This window comes from Mus musculus, chromosome 14 (assembly GCF_000001635.26).
Source record: "Mus musculus strain C57BL/6J chromosome 14, GRCm38.p6 C57BL/6J".
NCBI lineage: Eukaryota > Metazoa > Chordata > Mammalia > Rodentia > Muridae > Mus > Mus musculus.
This window is the reverse complement of record NC_000080.6, coordinates 34,216,944-34,232,998: the sequence shown is the minus strand read 5'-3', so window position 1 is coordinate 34,232,998 and position 16,055 is coordinate 34,216,944. Positions and strand designations below refer to the sequence as shown.

Here is a 16,055-nt window from a genome sequence, read left to right as displayed (position 1 = left end):
TTACCTCACCTGGGGTAACTCCTGCTCGGCCAACCCACAGATGCAGAGGATAAAAATGTTGATGCTGCATCCACTGAGAACCCGTGGTCATTTGCTATGCACAGAGTCAAGTGAAGACAGCAGCTCACCCACTGTCTTTGACTGGCTGTCCTTGAATCCTGGTTCTCCTGGCTCTACCTACCAAGTTGCTGCCATTCTGCCACCTCCCCACCCTCCACCAAGCTGGGCCTTCTTTTTCTGGGAAAGGACTTCTTTTTCCGCTAGAGGCAGATAGATGTTCACATTAACAACAAGGGGGAAAGCTGGATGAAGCACAGACCTTTTTAAAAAGAGCCCCTGAGTCAGAAGCAAAGCACAGGGATGAAAGAGTTTCTGAGAACCACTTTGCTCTCCGGGAACTTTCTGGGTTTGACCGAGAGGCTAAGCAGGTGGGCAGAGTCTCGGTTCAGGGCAGCAAAGGCTGCAGCTGCAGCTGCAGCTGCAGCGTCTCTGCAGCTTGGGAACTGAGAAGCTGGAGACTAACGCTACCAAGGCAGCCGGGCAAAGACAGCCCCAGGGGCCTTCCCCCCTGGAAACATTTGTTGAATTGTCGAACTTTCATTGCTAACTATGAAAGCAGTTTGAGGAAAATGTCTTAATTCTTTTAGAAATTGGAGTCAGGACCCACAGAGGAAGAGCTCTTGGTTGGATTCTCTGAAGAAGGACATTCAGGACTCTTCAAAACCTGACCATTGGCTTGCCATGCTTAGTTTAAATAATGACCATATCCATTCATGCTTCCTCATACGGTATTTCCACGCGTGCCATAGTCATGGGACACTCCCTTTCCTGCTGTCTTGTAGATTAGAATTTTTTTCTTTGTTTTCTTGACTTTGGGGAAAGCAGAATACTGATGTTATATTCTTATGATGACCAGTAGTTGCTCACCCTTAAAGAATTCTGCCCTCTAAACTCCTTTATGAAAGTTAATTACATCAGTTGATAATTAAGTTTAATACTGCCCCAGTATAACCCGATTGTTATTTTTTTTGCAAGCTGTCAGGAACAGCAGTTTGGAGTATTGGGCTTCACTGTAGGGCTCAAGGTGGGTGGTGAAGGCTGCCAGTGGTGGACACTGCTCCATGGGCCATGTTCTTAGAAACCAGGGTTTTACTGGCTTCGCAATCCCTATTGCACTGTCTGCTTAAAAGCAGCTTTATGAACATACAGAAAACCTGCTTCTTTTTGTTTAAGATGACTACTAATGGCTTCTCTACCAAAAATGTATGAATCTAAATTTCAAGGGCTTGAAGGGAAAATGTTTTTATGATAAGGATTCGAACCCCTCCCTCATCTTCTTTTTAATAGGGACTCATTATGTAGTCTGGCTTTAAAGCTGAAACTCTTCTGCCTCAGCCTTCTGCATGATGGGATTATAAGGGGTGTGTCACTATGCCAGCATGGGAATTTGGATTTTGATAATCTCTTTAAAATCCATACTGATGGAGCTGAAGCGATGGCTCATAGCAGTTAGGAACACTTGCTGCTCTTCGGGAGGATCTGGGTTCAGTTCCCAGCACCCACATTAGGTAACTCCATTCCTAGGAGCTCTGGTGCCCTCTTTTGGCCTTCTTGGGCACCTGCATACATATGGTGTACACACAAGACAAGCAGCCACCCACACATACACAGAAGTTTAAGGTTTTTAACTTAAAAATTATTATAATAGCTGTTTTTTATTATTTCATGATTTTTAAAAAAGATTTATTTATTTGAAAGAGTTATTGTATATACAGTGTTCTGCCTGAATGTAGGCCTGCAGGCCAGAAGAGGACACCAGATCTCATTACAGATGACTGTGAGCCACCATGTGGTTGCTGGGAATTGAACTCAGGACCTCTGGAAAAACCTTTGAGCCATCTCTCTAGCCCTATTTCATTTTAAAAAGTATCTTCTTCAGAAAATAAAAGCCTATCTAAGAAGAATATATGGTTTTTAATTCTTTTTTTATAGTTAATTGCCCTCACAGCTAACATTTCTTATAGTTTGTGTTTTATATGTTTGATTACTATCTGTAAGATGCTTTATCAAGTTTATAGCAGGATGTTCTTTCAGAGATTTGTATAGTAATTATAAAGCTTATTTCCACATGGGTTCACACATGGGTTGTCTTTGTACTATGCTGATGTGCACAGAGCTATATTCTGAAGCCCCACAGTGGAGCTATGATGCGGGTCAAAAGAAACAGACAAGATCCTTGTGTTTCACAGAGCTTCAATTATTTTTTACAATTAAGATCGCACATACAGTAAACATCAAAGATGTTTAGAAAAATATTTTTCCTGTGCATTATGAAAATTCAAAATTTAAAACTAGAATGTAAATAAACTCTTAACCAGGACATGGTGGTGCATGCCTTTAATTTCAACTTGGGAAGCAGATGTAGGTGGATCTTTTATGAGGTTGGGGCCAGCCTGGTCTACATAGTGAGCCCCAGGCCAGCCAAAGATTTAAATAGAAGGCACTGCCTCAAACAGCCAAGCAAACAAATAACAGCAGCAACAACAAAAAACCTCAAACCTCTCTCTTTTTTTTATTAATTAATTTATTTACTTTATATCTGACAGTTTTCTCCTTTCCTCTCTTCCCAGTCCCCTCCCCGACTCCCTTCCCACTCACTCCTCCTCAGTTTCTCTTCAGAAAAGGGGAGGTTTCCCACGGAAGCCTGGCATATCAAGTTGTAGCAGGTCTGCGTGCATCCTCTCCTGTTGAGGCCAGACAAGACAGCCCAGTGGGAGGAAAGGGACCAAAAGGCAGGCAACAGAGTCAGAGACAGCACCTGCCCCTGCTGTCCACTTAAGGACCCAGTTACACAGCTATACCATATCATATGTGCAGAGGCCTTAGGCTAGACCCATGTAGGCTTTCTGGTTGGTAGTTCACCCTCTGTGAGCCCTTATGGGCCCAACTTAGTTGATTCTGTAAGTTTTCTTGTCGTGCCCTTGACCCCTCTGTCTCCTACAAATCCCCAAACCCTCTTATTAAAAGTAAAACAAGTGGCCGGGCGGTGGTGACGCACGTCTTTAATCCCAGCACTTGGGAGGCAGAGGCAGGCAGATTTCTGAGTTCAAGGCCAGCCTGGTCTACAAAGTGAGTTTCAGGACAGCCAGGGCTATACAGAGAAACCCTGTCTCAAAAAACAAACAAACAAAAAACCAAAAAAGTAAAACAAGTGGATAAACATATCATGCTAACGGATTGAAAGTTGAATAACCTACATTTGTCAGAGGGTTCTCATATTAGTATGTGTTAAATAAAATTGGATCAAATTGTATACTTTTCTGAGAAACTGATCACCTTATTTTAAGATATTCTGTGGGACTGTAAAACTTTCTTCTAGAGTCACAGGATCTGAGACAGCCCCTGCGAGCTCACACTGGCCCACGAAAACCTGCATGCCTCTTTGCCATTCTAAGTCTACACATGTCCCTACAATATGGCTGCTCCTCCTGTCACTCCTCAGAGCACACTGCCTGCTGATTTCTTGCCATTACAGTTTCTCAGAGGCCTGTCAGATGTACCAGTCCGCCAACTTTCCCTGGTCATCCAGGGAAAAACCACTGCAAATCACGAGTCTCACGCTGGACTATGAGTGTGGTGGCATCCATGGCCTCCAGGTTCCAGATGAAACACTGTAGTTCTATTTCAAGAATCTCCGTGTGTGTGTGTGTGTGTGTGTGTGTGTGTGTGTGTGTGTGTGTGTAGCTATTGGAAGCCACTGCAGTGTGAGTCACTCTGAAAGTATGTACATGAAGTAAGAGAGAAAGAAACAAATAAGATGGTGTGTTCTTTTGGACCAGTCAGGCAGAACTGATATTTGCGTACTGATAGCCATTAGAAGTGGACCTAAAGAGGCACAGATAACGCTCCCGTCACTTCACTGCAGACGACAAGAGAGATACAGGCAGGGAGTTCAGCTTTAAGTATAGTGCATGGTCTTGTCTGCCTGTCTGCAGCTTAGGGTACAGACACACAGAGAAATAACAGGCACAGTGGCTGCTCACTAGATCAACTAATGGGCATTTGGTGACAGCGACTTTGATTCTGGGGACCACTGACCTAATGAAGTTTATACCTCTTGTCACAGTCATCGATCTTGTGCACAATACCATGGTCCCATGGATTCACCTGTCCAAAGTAAGAGTTAGGAAATGAATGCCCAAATTCTGATAACCAGGTAACCATGAAACCCAGCAAGAGATCACCTGGAGTGGGGCTTGAGGTGTGGCATCCTGAAGAGGATGGCTGTGCTCAAGATGTCATGCAAATTTGGCTGCATTGGGTTATATGGCTCCAGGGAGTAGATATGTGGCAAGCTGTGCCGACCACCTCGTTGACCTCCTGGTATGTGGTTGGGCTGCTCAGTAGGGCTCTCCCTGTAGTGGCCCACAGTTCACTCTACTGGGTGGAAGACAGAATGCCCAGCTTGAAAAACAGTGCAGCAGTGGACTCAACCCACCACCAGCTTTCCAAGGTGGCGAGACTTAGCTGGTGCTGTGCTCCCATTCATGTGCAGCTGTGCTCCACCAAACATATCAGTTCTCAATCTCTGAGATCCTGTTTGAGGTCATGACCTTGATGATCAGGAGCCCTGCAGATCCGGAGGGGTTAGGTGGGTTGGGAGAGGCTCCTGGTCAGATACTGGCTGAAACTGGGTTGTATCCCTTTTCCTTCCTGCACATGAACACCCATGAGCTCAGGCTAGCCCCACAGTGCACCACTGAATGTTAGAGATGTCCACGGTGTGGTGTCGCACATCCTGATGGGGACACAATGGCTCAGGGCTCCGTGGGGCGGCAGAGTGCGTGCCAGCGCTTCACCAGCTCCTTCGGCTTGCGAAGCATCTCCCCCCAGTGTTCCAGCTCTTTGCCACGGGTGTACATGTAGGGGCCCACTACCACGCGGCCCAGGGGGGAGCTCTCTGCAGGGGAGGGAAAGCTTTGTCACATCCTTAAATACAGAAGCTGTACTCTCATCCTAAGGTCTGCACAGACTTTTGTTTCCTATCCCCTGCTCTCTGGGAGGAAGTAGCAAGCCCCTCCTCCCTGAGCCTGAGCCTGAGCCACCCAGCACTGTTCCCTCCCCCAGGGACCTTAGAGAAGAAGATGAGGTGAGAGCTTGCATTGCAGCCCTGTCCCCCACTGCCCCGACCCCTGCCCCGGGTCACATGAAACCCAGACATGTTGAATTGCTATGGGAGAAAGCATTTTTTTTTTTGTAGGAGGAAGGTCTCTTCCATTGCTTCCTTGCACACCGGGCAAGAGCATGAGGCAGTAATGTCCACCCATCATCTACCACTGGGGAGAAAGGTCCCAAATCGGGCACAAGAACAGCCATGGCCCAGTGGCTTTGCTTCGTAGTTAGTGACGGTGAATTCTAGTGGATGGGTTGTGCAGGACCACTGGCAAGGATAACCCATCCAGGACCTTGAACAGCCATCTCGGAAGGCACGAGGAAAGGCAGAGAACACAATACTCACGACAGGAAACCAACTGCCTGACATCTCTGACAATTCACCCAGAACGAGGAAGAAGCAACTACCCTTGAACCTCTTTCTAGGGTACTACAGACAAAGTCCAACTGGACTAAGGCTGGCCACGAGCCCCAGGCTACCTAACGGCAAGCTCCGTGGCCGTGGGCAAGTGTCCCAGCCTCTCTGAGAGCTAGTTTCTTTAATCAGAGGCAGGAACAACTCCACTTGAGGGTAGCCATTGAGTCCTGCCTACAATTGAGTGGCCCCAACACCATGTCCCCTGCTTCCCATTCCCCAGGCCTTACTGTTCCCTTCTGTGGTCTGCAGCACCACCAGGCTAAGGCTGGCGGTGTCCAGCTCATTGGTGTCAACCTTGAAGCTGAAGGTTTCATTGTACACAGGGTTGACGGAGCCCAGTACAGCCGAAGTCCTCTTGCACTTGACGAATTTGTTGTGATTCATCAGAGACACCTTGACAAACACACCTGTGGAGCAGTGCACATACACTAGTGGGCAGGAGAAGTGGGCACAAGCCCAGTTCCTAAAGTGGGCTCTCTGGCTAGGAGGCACGCGCCCCCTCTGAATCACCAGATCCCCATCACTTTCTGGTCCCTGCTGCCCAGGCTGGCGGATGTGGCTGGAGCAAACAATGTGATGTTTTATGACCCAGGGAAACCTGGCTTCCTTTTCCTTCCTCTGGCACTGGAGGCTCTCACGCTCAGCTGGCCCAGTTTACTGGAACCTGGCACCATAGCCCAGCCTCCCTGCTGGGAAGGCATTGCCTGTTGGGAACTCAGGCTTTGGGCCTTCTCAAACCCCTGCTTATTCAGAAGCTGGGGTCTTCAGGGTGGGGTACAGATGAGCTCAGATGCTCTGAACTCCAGCAGCTAGCAGGCTGGGCATCATCAAGTGAGCAGGATTAGTGCCTGGTTCCAGTTTTCTGGAAGGCCAGGAAGCATAGCACTATTAGGGTACCAGTCCCCCCCAAGGAGTAGGAGCCTTTCCTTAGGCATGGGGAAGCGTGGGGCTGAACCTGCAGACACTGGAACCATTCAGCAAAGGGACAGGCCAGGTAGGCAAGGCAGTTTGAAGAACCAAGACACTGCACTGAGGAACAAGAGGGGCAGGGCAAGGTCTCCGGTCAAGGCAGAGCCCTTGGCACCTACTGTTGCCTTAGAAAAGGCTTTTGATACCAAAGGTATCCGCAGAGGGAGGACAGAGCAGAGGAAGTGCTGGGTGCTTGCTCTTAGGCACGGGAAGCACAATTTGGATGCCTGGTAGGGAGGTCAGACTCTGCCTAGCCCTGGCTAGGCTCACTAGGAGGAACCTTCTTCAGGATCGGGGGTGACTCACTGACAACACTTCTGTCCTCCTGGAGCTGGAGACCCTTGGCTCGGAGCACGACCACAGTCAGGCGGCTCAGGTAGTCGTTGTAGCTGAGGCAGAACTGGATATCACCAAACTCCGAGGGGGGCTAGGAAGGCAGAGACAGAAGTGGCCAGAAGAGGACTTTGGGCACTTTCCTCTATCACTCTCTGCCTCTGTCACTTATTGCTTGAGACATGGTCTCTTATGGAACCGGAAGTCCTCTGTGTTAGACTGACTGGCCAGCAAGCTCCCAGACTCCATCCATGCCCAGTGACAGGGTTATAAGACTGCATGCCAGACTTTCATATGGTGCTAGAGATGTGAATTCAGGTTCTCTCTCTTTTTTTTTCCAGTGAGTACTCTTACCCACTGTGCCATTTCTCTACCTCTGCTGAAAGTTAGTTAAAATACTGTGTAAAGTTATATCTGCACATTGCAATTAATGTGCATATAATGTACATTGAATTGGACTTTAGTCCCCTCCCCAAGATAGCTCATTAAGTATATGTAAATATTGCAAAAATCTTTAAAAAAAATCTAAAACCTTCCCAGTCCTAAGCATTTTGGATAAGAGATCCTAACCTGTAGTAATGGACCAGAGCCTAATCTCTGGATTTTAAAGCCTGGTTGGGCTCACATGGGTCCTCCCTGAGGAATTGGAAATGAGAGATAAACATTTCCCTGGACCTAGGCATTCCCATTTGGTGTGTCCCCTTTCACAGCCTTCTGACCTGTGTGGGAATCAAATGTGCATGTCTTTGTGAGATAGAGGCTCACTTCCATAGCCCAAGCTGGCTTCCAATTTGTGGTACAGGCTAGAGGCTCAGCAGGTTAAGCCTGACTAAGCTCAGTCTCCAAGGGCTGTGTGGTGGAAGGAGAATTAGTCCTGCAAGCTGTCCTCTAATCCTTCCTTACAAGTCTGATACGGCATCCCCCCCCCCCCCACCTCCCGAAGGGAAGGTGCTGGCCAGGTGGTGCCAGGGGGCCCTGTGCATATCTTGGTTACCCACAGTATGCCGATACCAAGTGTACCATCTCACCTCCAGGTTCTTAGCTTCCAGGTCTCTCCAGATGATACGGTGGTGGTCCCCTGCCAGAGTCTCATTCTTCAATGGGAATAGCACCTGTCCCAGGAGCTGGTGCTTCCTCTTCTTGTTTACATGGTACACGGAGAACTTCAGCACTCTCTGGGTGACACTTTTGCTGGATACCTAAGGAAGGAGAGGACCCAGGCCAGGGTCAGGTCTGGGAGTAGGGACCAGGTGGAAAATATAACATGTTGGAGACAGGATATACATCCAAACCCAGGCTTCCTTGGGGAACCTCTCAGCAGCAAGGCCCCATCCTGGGGCAGTGCATATATAGGCTTGGGCCTCATCATACAGTGTTTTGAGAGGACTTGTACCCATTGCTGCCTGGGGCTCCTTGGTACCCTAGTAACCAGAATCTGCCCTTGCAACGTGTTTACTTGTAGAAAAGGTGTGCCAGAAATCATGACCCGGTTTTGTGGAGATGGGCTCTCTTTTCTCAGAGCTGTGGCTTCACAACTGTGAGATGGGGTCATGATTCTTCTTGTCTTGATGGTAAAGCCCCAATCTCTGTTTCTGGCCTACAGCAGATGGCCAAACAGTACTGATTTGTATCTTCAGATCCGTCTTCCCAGAGCACGGAGGCCAGGCTCACGTTGGGGCGCGCTAACTGGTCAAACTTCAGATAATAAGAGACAGAGTGCTTATCCCTGAATGAAACATCCTTTTCAGCCCTCACCCCATCCGAGGCGCAGGAGACATCTCAGAGAAATGGAGGACTGTAAGAACCTGGTGTAGGTGACTGCCTTGGATTCCAGGACTTGGGAGGCAGAAGCAGTAGGATCTCTGTGAGTTCAAGAGAGACACAAACATGGACTGTGCTGTGGGTATTTGGATGGAGGTACTTGGAGCAGCAACGGGGAGAATCTGATCAGGTTTTATTGGAAGCACATATATGAAATTCTCAAGAATAAAGAAAAAATTAATACTAAAAAGTTAATATTAAAATACCCTATGGCAAGGGCCTAGCATCAAGCTGTAATGAAAAAGGAGAAGGAGGGGGAGGGGGAGGAGGAGGGAGAGGAGGAGAAGGAGGAAGAGGAGAAGGGAAGGAAGAAAGAAAAAAAAGAAAGAAGGAAAGAAAGAAAAAAAATCAATTTTGAATAAATAATTAAGATAATCCCTTAAAACAAAACAGAAAAAGAAACAAACAAACAAACAAACAAGAAAGCCTTTGGGTGTGAGAGCCTGAGGAAATGATAAGAGCAGGGCAGGCACCCTCTGTAGGCTTCCCAGCGCTCGCTCCTGCAGGAGGGCCTCCTCTGGCTGGGCCACACCTCTTCCCAGCTCTCAGCCTCCTGCAGAAGGCCTGAACCATACTCTAGCCCCCTGTGATCACATACTTCTGGAAGTGGACTGGCCTCTCCTCCCCTCGGGCCATTGTGTTGCACAGCTCTTGAGAATGTTTGTCCAAGACCTCTTGGCAGGTCCTTCTAAGAGGCCGGACACCTGCTGTGGTTCCCAGACTGCTGTAAGCACGGGGCACAGGCTTCCTACCCAACCTTAGACTCAGGGTAAGGCAAAGGCACCAAAGGGTGCAGCCATGACTCCTGTCCCTGACACTTCCACCAGGACAAGCAGTTTCTGCCCCAACTCAAATAGGCCTGAGGGTCTTCCTTGGATGACCTTGCCTATAAGGCCCAGGTCATTGGGTCACTTGCAACAGCTCCTGAGACCAGAGCCTAGCATTGAGTAGACATTTCAAAATGTGCTTTCACTTTCTTCTTTCTCCAAGACAGCCAGGACAGGAGGAACCCAGTGTCTGACCACCTATCTCTAAGCCTCATCAATAAACAAGACAAACCAAACCCCTTACTGGAAAGCCCTTACTGTAGGAAGCCAGCTTATCCTGCACAATGCTCCCTCCCAGGGAGCTGTGCTCCAGAAGTACCTGGAAGATGAAGTTCTCATCAAACTGTGGGTTACAAATTTTGTGTTTGGTCTTGGACTGGAGGAAGCGCCGTTCATCAGGCAGCAGGTGGAGCTTCACCAAGGTGCTGCAGGTCTCAGAGGGGACTTGCAGTTGCTGGGCCTTGATCAGGCCCACCAGCAGCCTCTCAGACTCCTGTTGGTACTCCACCGAGAACCACAGCCGGCCCAGGCAGCCATCAGGGAAGCCTGTCTCACTCGTGTCCTCCGGGGACTTGTACAGCTCTGGGTTGATGCTCCCCATCTCACATGCATCTCCTACAACAGAAAGGGAGGGAGGTCTGGCAGGCCAGAGAAAGACAGGGACACTGGGGACAGTGGCCAGGTCTTGGTGCACCCACAGCATGGCCAGGCAGCTCATTATATGCCAGAGCCATTCTACCTGTCCCTGATTGTCCCCACAATCCTGGAGAGCAGGGCGTGTTTCCTGATGCATCATCCCCTGCACCTGGCCGGACTCCTCTCTACAGTGTCTAGGGGAGGATACAGAGTGAGGAAATGTTGCCTTTCTTCTTACTCTTCAACTTCAAATGGATACTGGAATGCACCCCGGAGATCTTCAGAGGAAAGAGGTGACTGCTAAGCTCTGCGATCACTCCCTATCCTTCTGCCCTCTCAGTTGGCCAATCAATCCATCAGCCTGGGGCAGGACCTAGTCCAGTTCTGTTCCAGGGCATGCACGGTTCCAATTCTATACTGAACCCTTTACATTTTTTGTTTTTTTTTCTTTTTTCTTTTTCTTTTTTGTGAGTATGTTTATATGTATGTATGCATGCACGCATACACACACACACATATAATGTGTGTGTGTATATGGGCATGCACATGACATCATGGTTGTGTGTGTGTGTTTGTGTGTCAGAGGATAACCCTGTGGAGCCCATTCTTGAACTTCACTTTACATGGGATTCTGGGGATCACATGTAAGCAGTCAAGTTTATGTGGCATGTGCTTTTTACCCGCAAAGCCTTCTCATGGGCTCCTATGTCAAATTCCTGCTGCCTCTGTATCCTTGGGCAAAGCACTGATGATGCCCAGCTTCAGTTACAAATGAGGTCGTGGTTCCCTCCCCTTCAGAGGGAGGAACACAGTGAGGTCTAACTCCACAACAGCATATGAGTATGGAGTGAAGCAGGCACTTGGTGAACAAAGTACCAGAGACACGTGGTAACTCTGGTACCCTTGGGCTGGCCACAGGAGTGGAAGCAGATGGTCAGATCTAGCCAGATCAGCCCCTGCCTGAGTCCTGGGACGACTTACCAGGTTTGGCACTGGAGGTGCAGGCCATGTGCTCTGGGACAGGGCAGGGGTCCTGTGGGGCCACAGCCCAATCACCACCATGTAGGGGCACCCAGTCTCGACCTTGGTGAGAAGGGGGTACCACAAATGGTACACTTGGTAGCCTGTCCAAAAGAAGGGAAACCACATGTAGATGGCAAATGAGTTATGTGACCCCAATGCTCAGCCAAGAGGCTGAGTGCCAGAGGCTGGAGAAAGAAAAGCCAGGGAGAGCCAAGAGCATCTCTTCTGGGGCTATATTAGGACGGGGACACACACACACACACACACACACACACACACACACACACACACACACAGTCTGTCTACCCATAATAGTGTGATGTGGGAATTAGAGCATAGCCTGACAGCAGTCTGTCTGGCTTATAATTCCTAGTTGTGGTATCTGGGCTTGTTTTTTATATCCTCGGAATCAGTTTTGCCAGCAGGAAAATGGGGTTACAGCGCCTGCCTCCAGCTTGTTGTGAGGTTTCTGGGGTTTCTTGGCATAGTTTCCAGCATGCTGACAGCCTGAGAGAGGCACCCCACAACAAAACTTTGCTTTGCCACCTTGTCCTGTCCCACTAGCAAAAATCTGAGCAAAGCCTTAGAGAAAGAAAGGCCCAGAACATTACCTGCCAGGTGGGGTCCCAGAATACTGGTAGAGCCTGTCCTCTTTTCTGCTGAAGTAAGAGATGGTGGCCGGGTCTGACGTCTCTGGCAGTTCCTCATAGGTGAAGGTGGCGCAAAACCTCCTCCACAGACAGCAGCTCACTCCGATCAGCAGAAGCAGCCCTCCAATGATGCCTCCTATCAGGAAGGCCAGCTGCTCTGAGGCAGAGACCACCAGTGCAGGCTGTGAGCCGGGTGAGGAAAGCCACCCACCAACTCACACAACTCTGTCCTTGGGAGTGAGCAGAGTTAGACAGTGCCCCAACCCAGGAACGGCACATAAGTAAAATGTTTGCTGGTCTCAGCCCAAAAGATTTCCCCTGGGAACAGTTGGCCCTGCACTTGGTGGCGGCTGTGCTCCAGAGTAGAAAGCAAACCTTCCCAGGGTTCCTGCTAGGGTTTGGATGTGAACTTGGGTGTGGGTGCCATGCACTTAAGTCCAGGAAGGAATTGCTATCCCGTGGCTTGGCAGAGCTCAGTTTTGGGGGTTGGTGGTGGTGGGGAGACCTGGAATCAGATGGGAGTCCCCACACACTCCAAGATCTGTAGTCAGTGTCCAGTCAGTCTCTTCCCCGACCCTGCCCTCTATCAAGGGAACCCATGCTTTCGGTGGGAGGTGGCAGGCAGTGAAGCCTATTGTAACCCGTTAGGCTGATTTAAAAAAAAATGGAGATCCTTGGACTCCCACATTTTCAGGGACTTTGGAGGCTATGCCTGGAGCTATCAACAAAGCTTAGAGGCTTGGTCTCACTTGCAGAGACCGGCGGGTGTGGGTTTTCCCAGGTTCAGGGTTCTAGATAGATGCTTGAGAAGGCGGGACCCATACACATCATAACGGTAACTGTCTGAGAAGAGCTAGCTACACCTTTTACTCCATTTCCGAGGTTGGCAGGGTCGAGACAAGTATTTGAACTGTTGGCAGAGAGTAGACTCCACGCCCTAAGACAGGGATAGGAGGTGAGGTCACTTACCTGCCATCCGGTAGCTCCTGGGCGGCGCGGCTCCCGTGCTCTAAGACTTAGGCTGCTGCCTGGACAGCGCGGCGCGGGGCCCGGGCAGGCGGGCGCCGAGAGTCTCCGCACTGCAGCCTCCAGAAAGTGAAGACTGATGCGGGGTGGCCGGGAGGCAGGGCTCCAGCGCCCCAGGTCACAGCGACGCCCCGCCCTGGTGCTGGCCCTGGCCCGGGAGGGGCTCGGAGGCGCTGCTGCAAGTCCGGAAAGCGGGAGGGGTAGGTCCTAGGGGCCCTTGCCAGAGGCACGAGCAGCTTCCTGCGGCCCCTGCCAGGTACGGAGTCACTCCCATCACTGAGGGTAGAGCAGAGCCTTCTTCACCAGCGTCTGGCAGTGGACAAGGTGGCTCTGGCATGCGCGGAGCCTGCGGTCAGGGTCTTCCACTGATGTCCTTCGAGAGCTGAGTTGCACCTCCTTCTAGACCCCAACCCGGTTTGGCTCCTGTGCACAGACCTACCGGTCTAGTTGTCCCAGCAGCTGTGTGGAACTCAGGTTCCACAAGGCCAGATGTCCAGGTTTCCAACCCGATCTGTCACTCCCAATTTCTTGCCCAAGCCGTTCTCACTTAGGTTAGCACTAACACCTCAAGAGCATTCAAGTGAACATCAGAGGCTCTCACCACCTTGACAGTCTTAGCGGTGACTTAAAAAGTGTGTAAGGGATGGCCGCTACCAAGGTGACAATCTGACCCAGGTGATCATTAACTGGATCTTCTCTATATAGGGTTGTCATGGTGATTTTTATCTGGCTGTTTTGATGATGAGAGGCTTCCCCTAGGGGCTCTGCAGGGATCTCCAAGGATTCCTACCTGTGAGTTCACACCCTCAGCGAGCACCCTTTCTCCACTCCTGTAGAACTTCCCTGGGAAGGTGTGTAAAGTTCAAGTCTTAGGCCCAGTGGCATCTGTAAGAGGGGAGCCTAAGGAAATGGGGAAGGGATGGTCCGTCTTGTGATTTACAATCATAGACGTAACACCCAAAGATGAAACTTTACTGCTGGGTGTCCAGAGGTGCTGGTGTGGTGTCTGCCGAAGGGTGGAAGGCCGCATAGGTAGGTGGGTTGGTGGGAAGGCTCTACTGAGGCAAGGCAGGGTGAGTTGTGAACCTTTACCTCCTGGGGACAGAGGTCCCAGAGCTGCAGTCTGCTGTCCCTAATTAGTGACATTCTGGAACCTCTCCTAGTATACTGGACCTCCAGGTCGGGACTACCACGAAGGCACACCTCAGCCTCTGACCTTGGCACTGCTGTCATTGCAGCAGTAGGAACTAACACATACGGATGTCTAACGCACAGCTGGGAGGAAAGGTGAGGGGCTTGGAGAAGCCTCAGCATCTCCTTGATCATTCTGAGCCCTGGACTCTCCAATCTCACTGTGTTGCCAGGACAGTTGCTGAGAGGAAGGGGAGTAGAAAGGCCAGGGTGGAATTAAGTTTAACAGTTCCAGTTCACTCAGCTTTGCTCTACCATCCTAGATGACTGCTATGTTCAACATAGAGCCTTCTTTGAGCGACGCCAATGTTCACTTAAGAGATCAGGCATAAAAGCACAAGGCTGGATGGATTACAAAAACTGTTAAACTGAGAAGTTTTTTTTAAAAATCTTTTTGACCAAGAGTCAGTGATCAAAATCAATTACATTCCCCATCCACCACTCATACTAGACATGCTAGACATCCCTCCCATGCCATTCACGCCCATAGATGCTCGGCTTCCATTATTACTGTAGTAGCTGCTGCTCACTGCTCCCTGGCTACCTATGCAATGTTTGATTGGAAATCACTGGAGTTTTCCTGTAAAACTTGATCATATCTGCTCATGCTGCTCTGGCCACCATCGCCACTTCCATAACCACCACTCAGCTGCTGTCTGGCTGGGTCACCGTAACTGGACTGGTTTGACAAGCCCATGCCTTCCATCATTTGGCTACCATAAGCACCACCGCTTGCTCCTGCTGTAGAATTGAAGAAGAGTTCTACATACCCGTGTTGCATATTTGCTTTATCTTTTGACATAGCTGCAACAGCATCTTCATGGGTTGCAAACGCAACATCTGCTGCACCAGTTACTCTGGTGCTGGCTAATTTTTATATCAGCTTGACACAGGCTAGAGAAATCAGAGAGGAGGGAACCTCAACTGAGAAGATGCCCCCAGAAGACTGGGCTGTAGGCAAGCCTGTGGAACATTTTCTTAATTAGTGCTTGATGAAGACCATGTGAATCAGTCCGTCCTGGGATGGTGGTCCTGGGTTCTAGAAGAAAGCAGGCTGAGCGAGCCACGAGGAGTCAGCTAGTTGGCAGCGCTCCTCCATGGCCTCTACATCGGCTCCTGCCTCTTGGCTCCTTCCCTGTGTGAACTCTTGTCTTCACTGCTTCGGATGATGACCTATTCTATGGAACTGTGTGTGGAATAAACCCTTTCCTCCCCAAGTTGCTTTTGGTCATGGCATTTCATCACAACAACAGTAATCCTGACTAAGACAGGTGTGGACAACTTTGGGACAGTCATTGGGTTGATCATAGATAGCATCTATGCATCCCTTGGACTTGGGACAGGGGTGGTTCACATTCTTCTTCCTGCTACCTGGATCTTTCGGTGTGTCCCAGGGCTGCTTCAGGCATCCAGAAAGGCCCTTCCTTCCTTCCTTCCTTCCTTCCTTCCTTCCTTCCTTCCTTCCTTCCTTCCTTCCTTCCTTCCTCCCTCCCTTCCTTCCTTCCTTCCTTCCTTCCAAGCAGGATTTGTCTGTTTAGCTTTGGCTGTGCCCTTCCTGGTGACCCTGTCCATAACGAGGCATGATACTCTATTTGTACTTGCCGCCTTCACTACTGGGTCTGAATTGTACTGGGTTTAAATCTGGGTATTGAGTAGAGACTGGTATGGCCCTAGCCCCATGTTCTGCCTTCCCAGTGCAAGCCTCTTCCTCTTTGGCCTCCTCTTCGGCCACCAACATCCAAGCTAGTGTTTTCCTCTGTTTATTTTCATCATCTCCAGAACCCTGTTCCAGGCCTCGATCACTAACAGTACTGCAGGGGCTTTCTCTGGGCGTCTCCCATTTGATCAAGTATCTCTCCTACCTCATCCCTTTCAAGCTCTTTCCATCCCTTTGCCTCTTAGTGTCTGGCCTGATGCAGATACTCTCAAGGATCTGCCAACACACCGGCTTCTTTTCAGTATACCCAAAATACTCAACCCCCTCCCACC

The 16,055-nt window shown here is 49.7% G+C and overlaps 1 protein-coding gene across 3 annotated transcripts; it reads right to left on the bottom strand.

Moving 5' to 3' along the window:
- Positions 1-2,577: 2,577 nt before the first annotated feature.
- Positions 2,578-13,043, bottom strand: Syt15 (synaptotagmin XV). Of its 3 annotated transcripts, none has more exons than NM_181529.4 (8): positions 12,819-12,953; positions 11,811-12,006; positions 11,158-11,300; positions 9,860-10,155; positions 7,921-8,091; positions 6,866-6,986; positions 5,818-5,997; positions 2,578-4,960 (listed from the first exon to the last, which is right to left on the bottom strand). In NM_181529.4, exons 1-8 carry the CDS (start codon positions 12,823-12,825, stop codon positions 4,818-4,820), a joined length of 1,257 nt encoding a protein of 418 aa, NP_852682.1. In that variant the 5' UTR covers positions 12,826-12,953; the 3' UTR covers positions 2,578-4,817. The 3 variants fall into 3 exon arrangements, with proteins under 3 accessions (NP_852682.1, XP_017171545.1, NP_795905.2); XM_017316056.2 differs by having other exon boundaries at positions 3,687-4,960; positions 11,811-11,985; positions 12,819-13,043; NM_176931.2 differs by lacking the exon at positions 2,578-4,960 and having other exon boundaries at positions 5,259-5,997.
- Between the last annotated feature and the right edge of the window lie 3,012 nt (positions 13,044-16,055).

Coding starts and splice junctions, on each gene's coding strand:
- Syt15 (NM_181529.4), bottom strand. Junction 8,092..9,859: donor ATGAGAACTTCATCTTCCAG/GTACTTCTGGAG, acceptor CTCCTTCCTTAG/GTATCCAGCAAAAGTGTCAC. Junction 5,998..6,865: donor GGAGGACAGAAGTGTTGTCA/GTGAGTCACCCC, acceptor ACTGCTCCACAG/GTGTGTTTGTCAAGGTGTCT.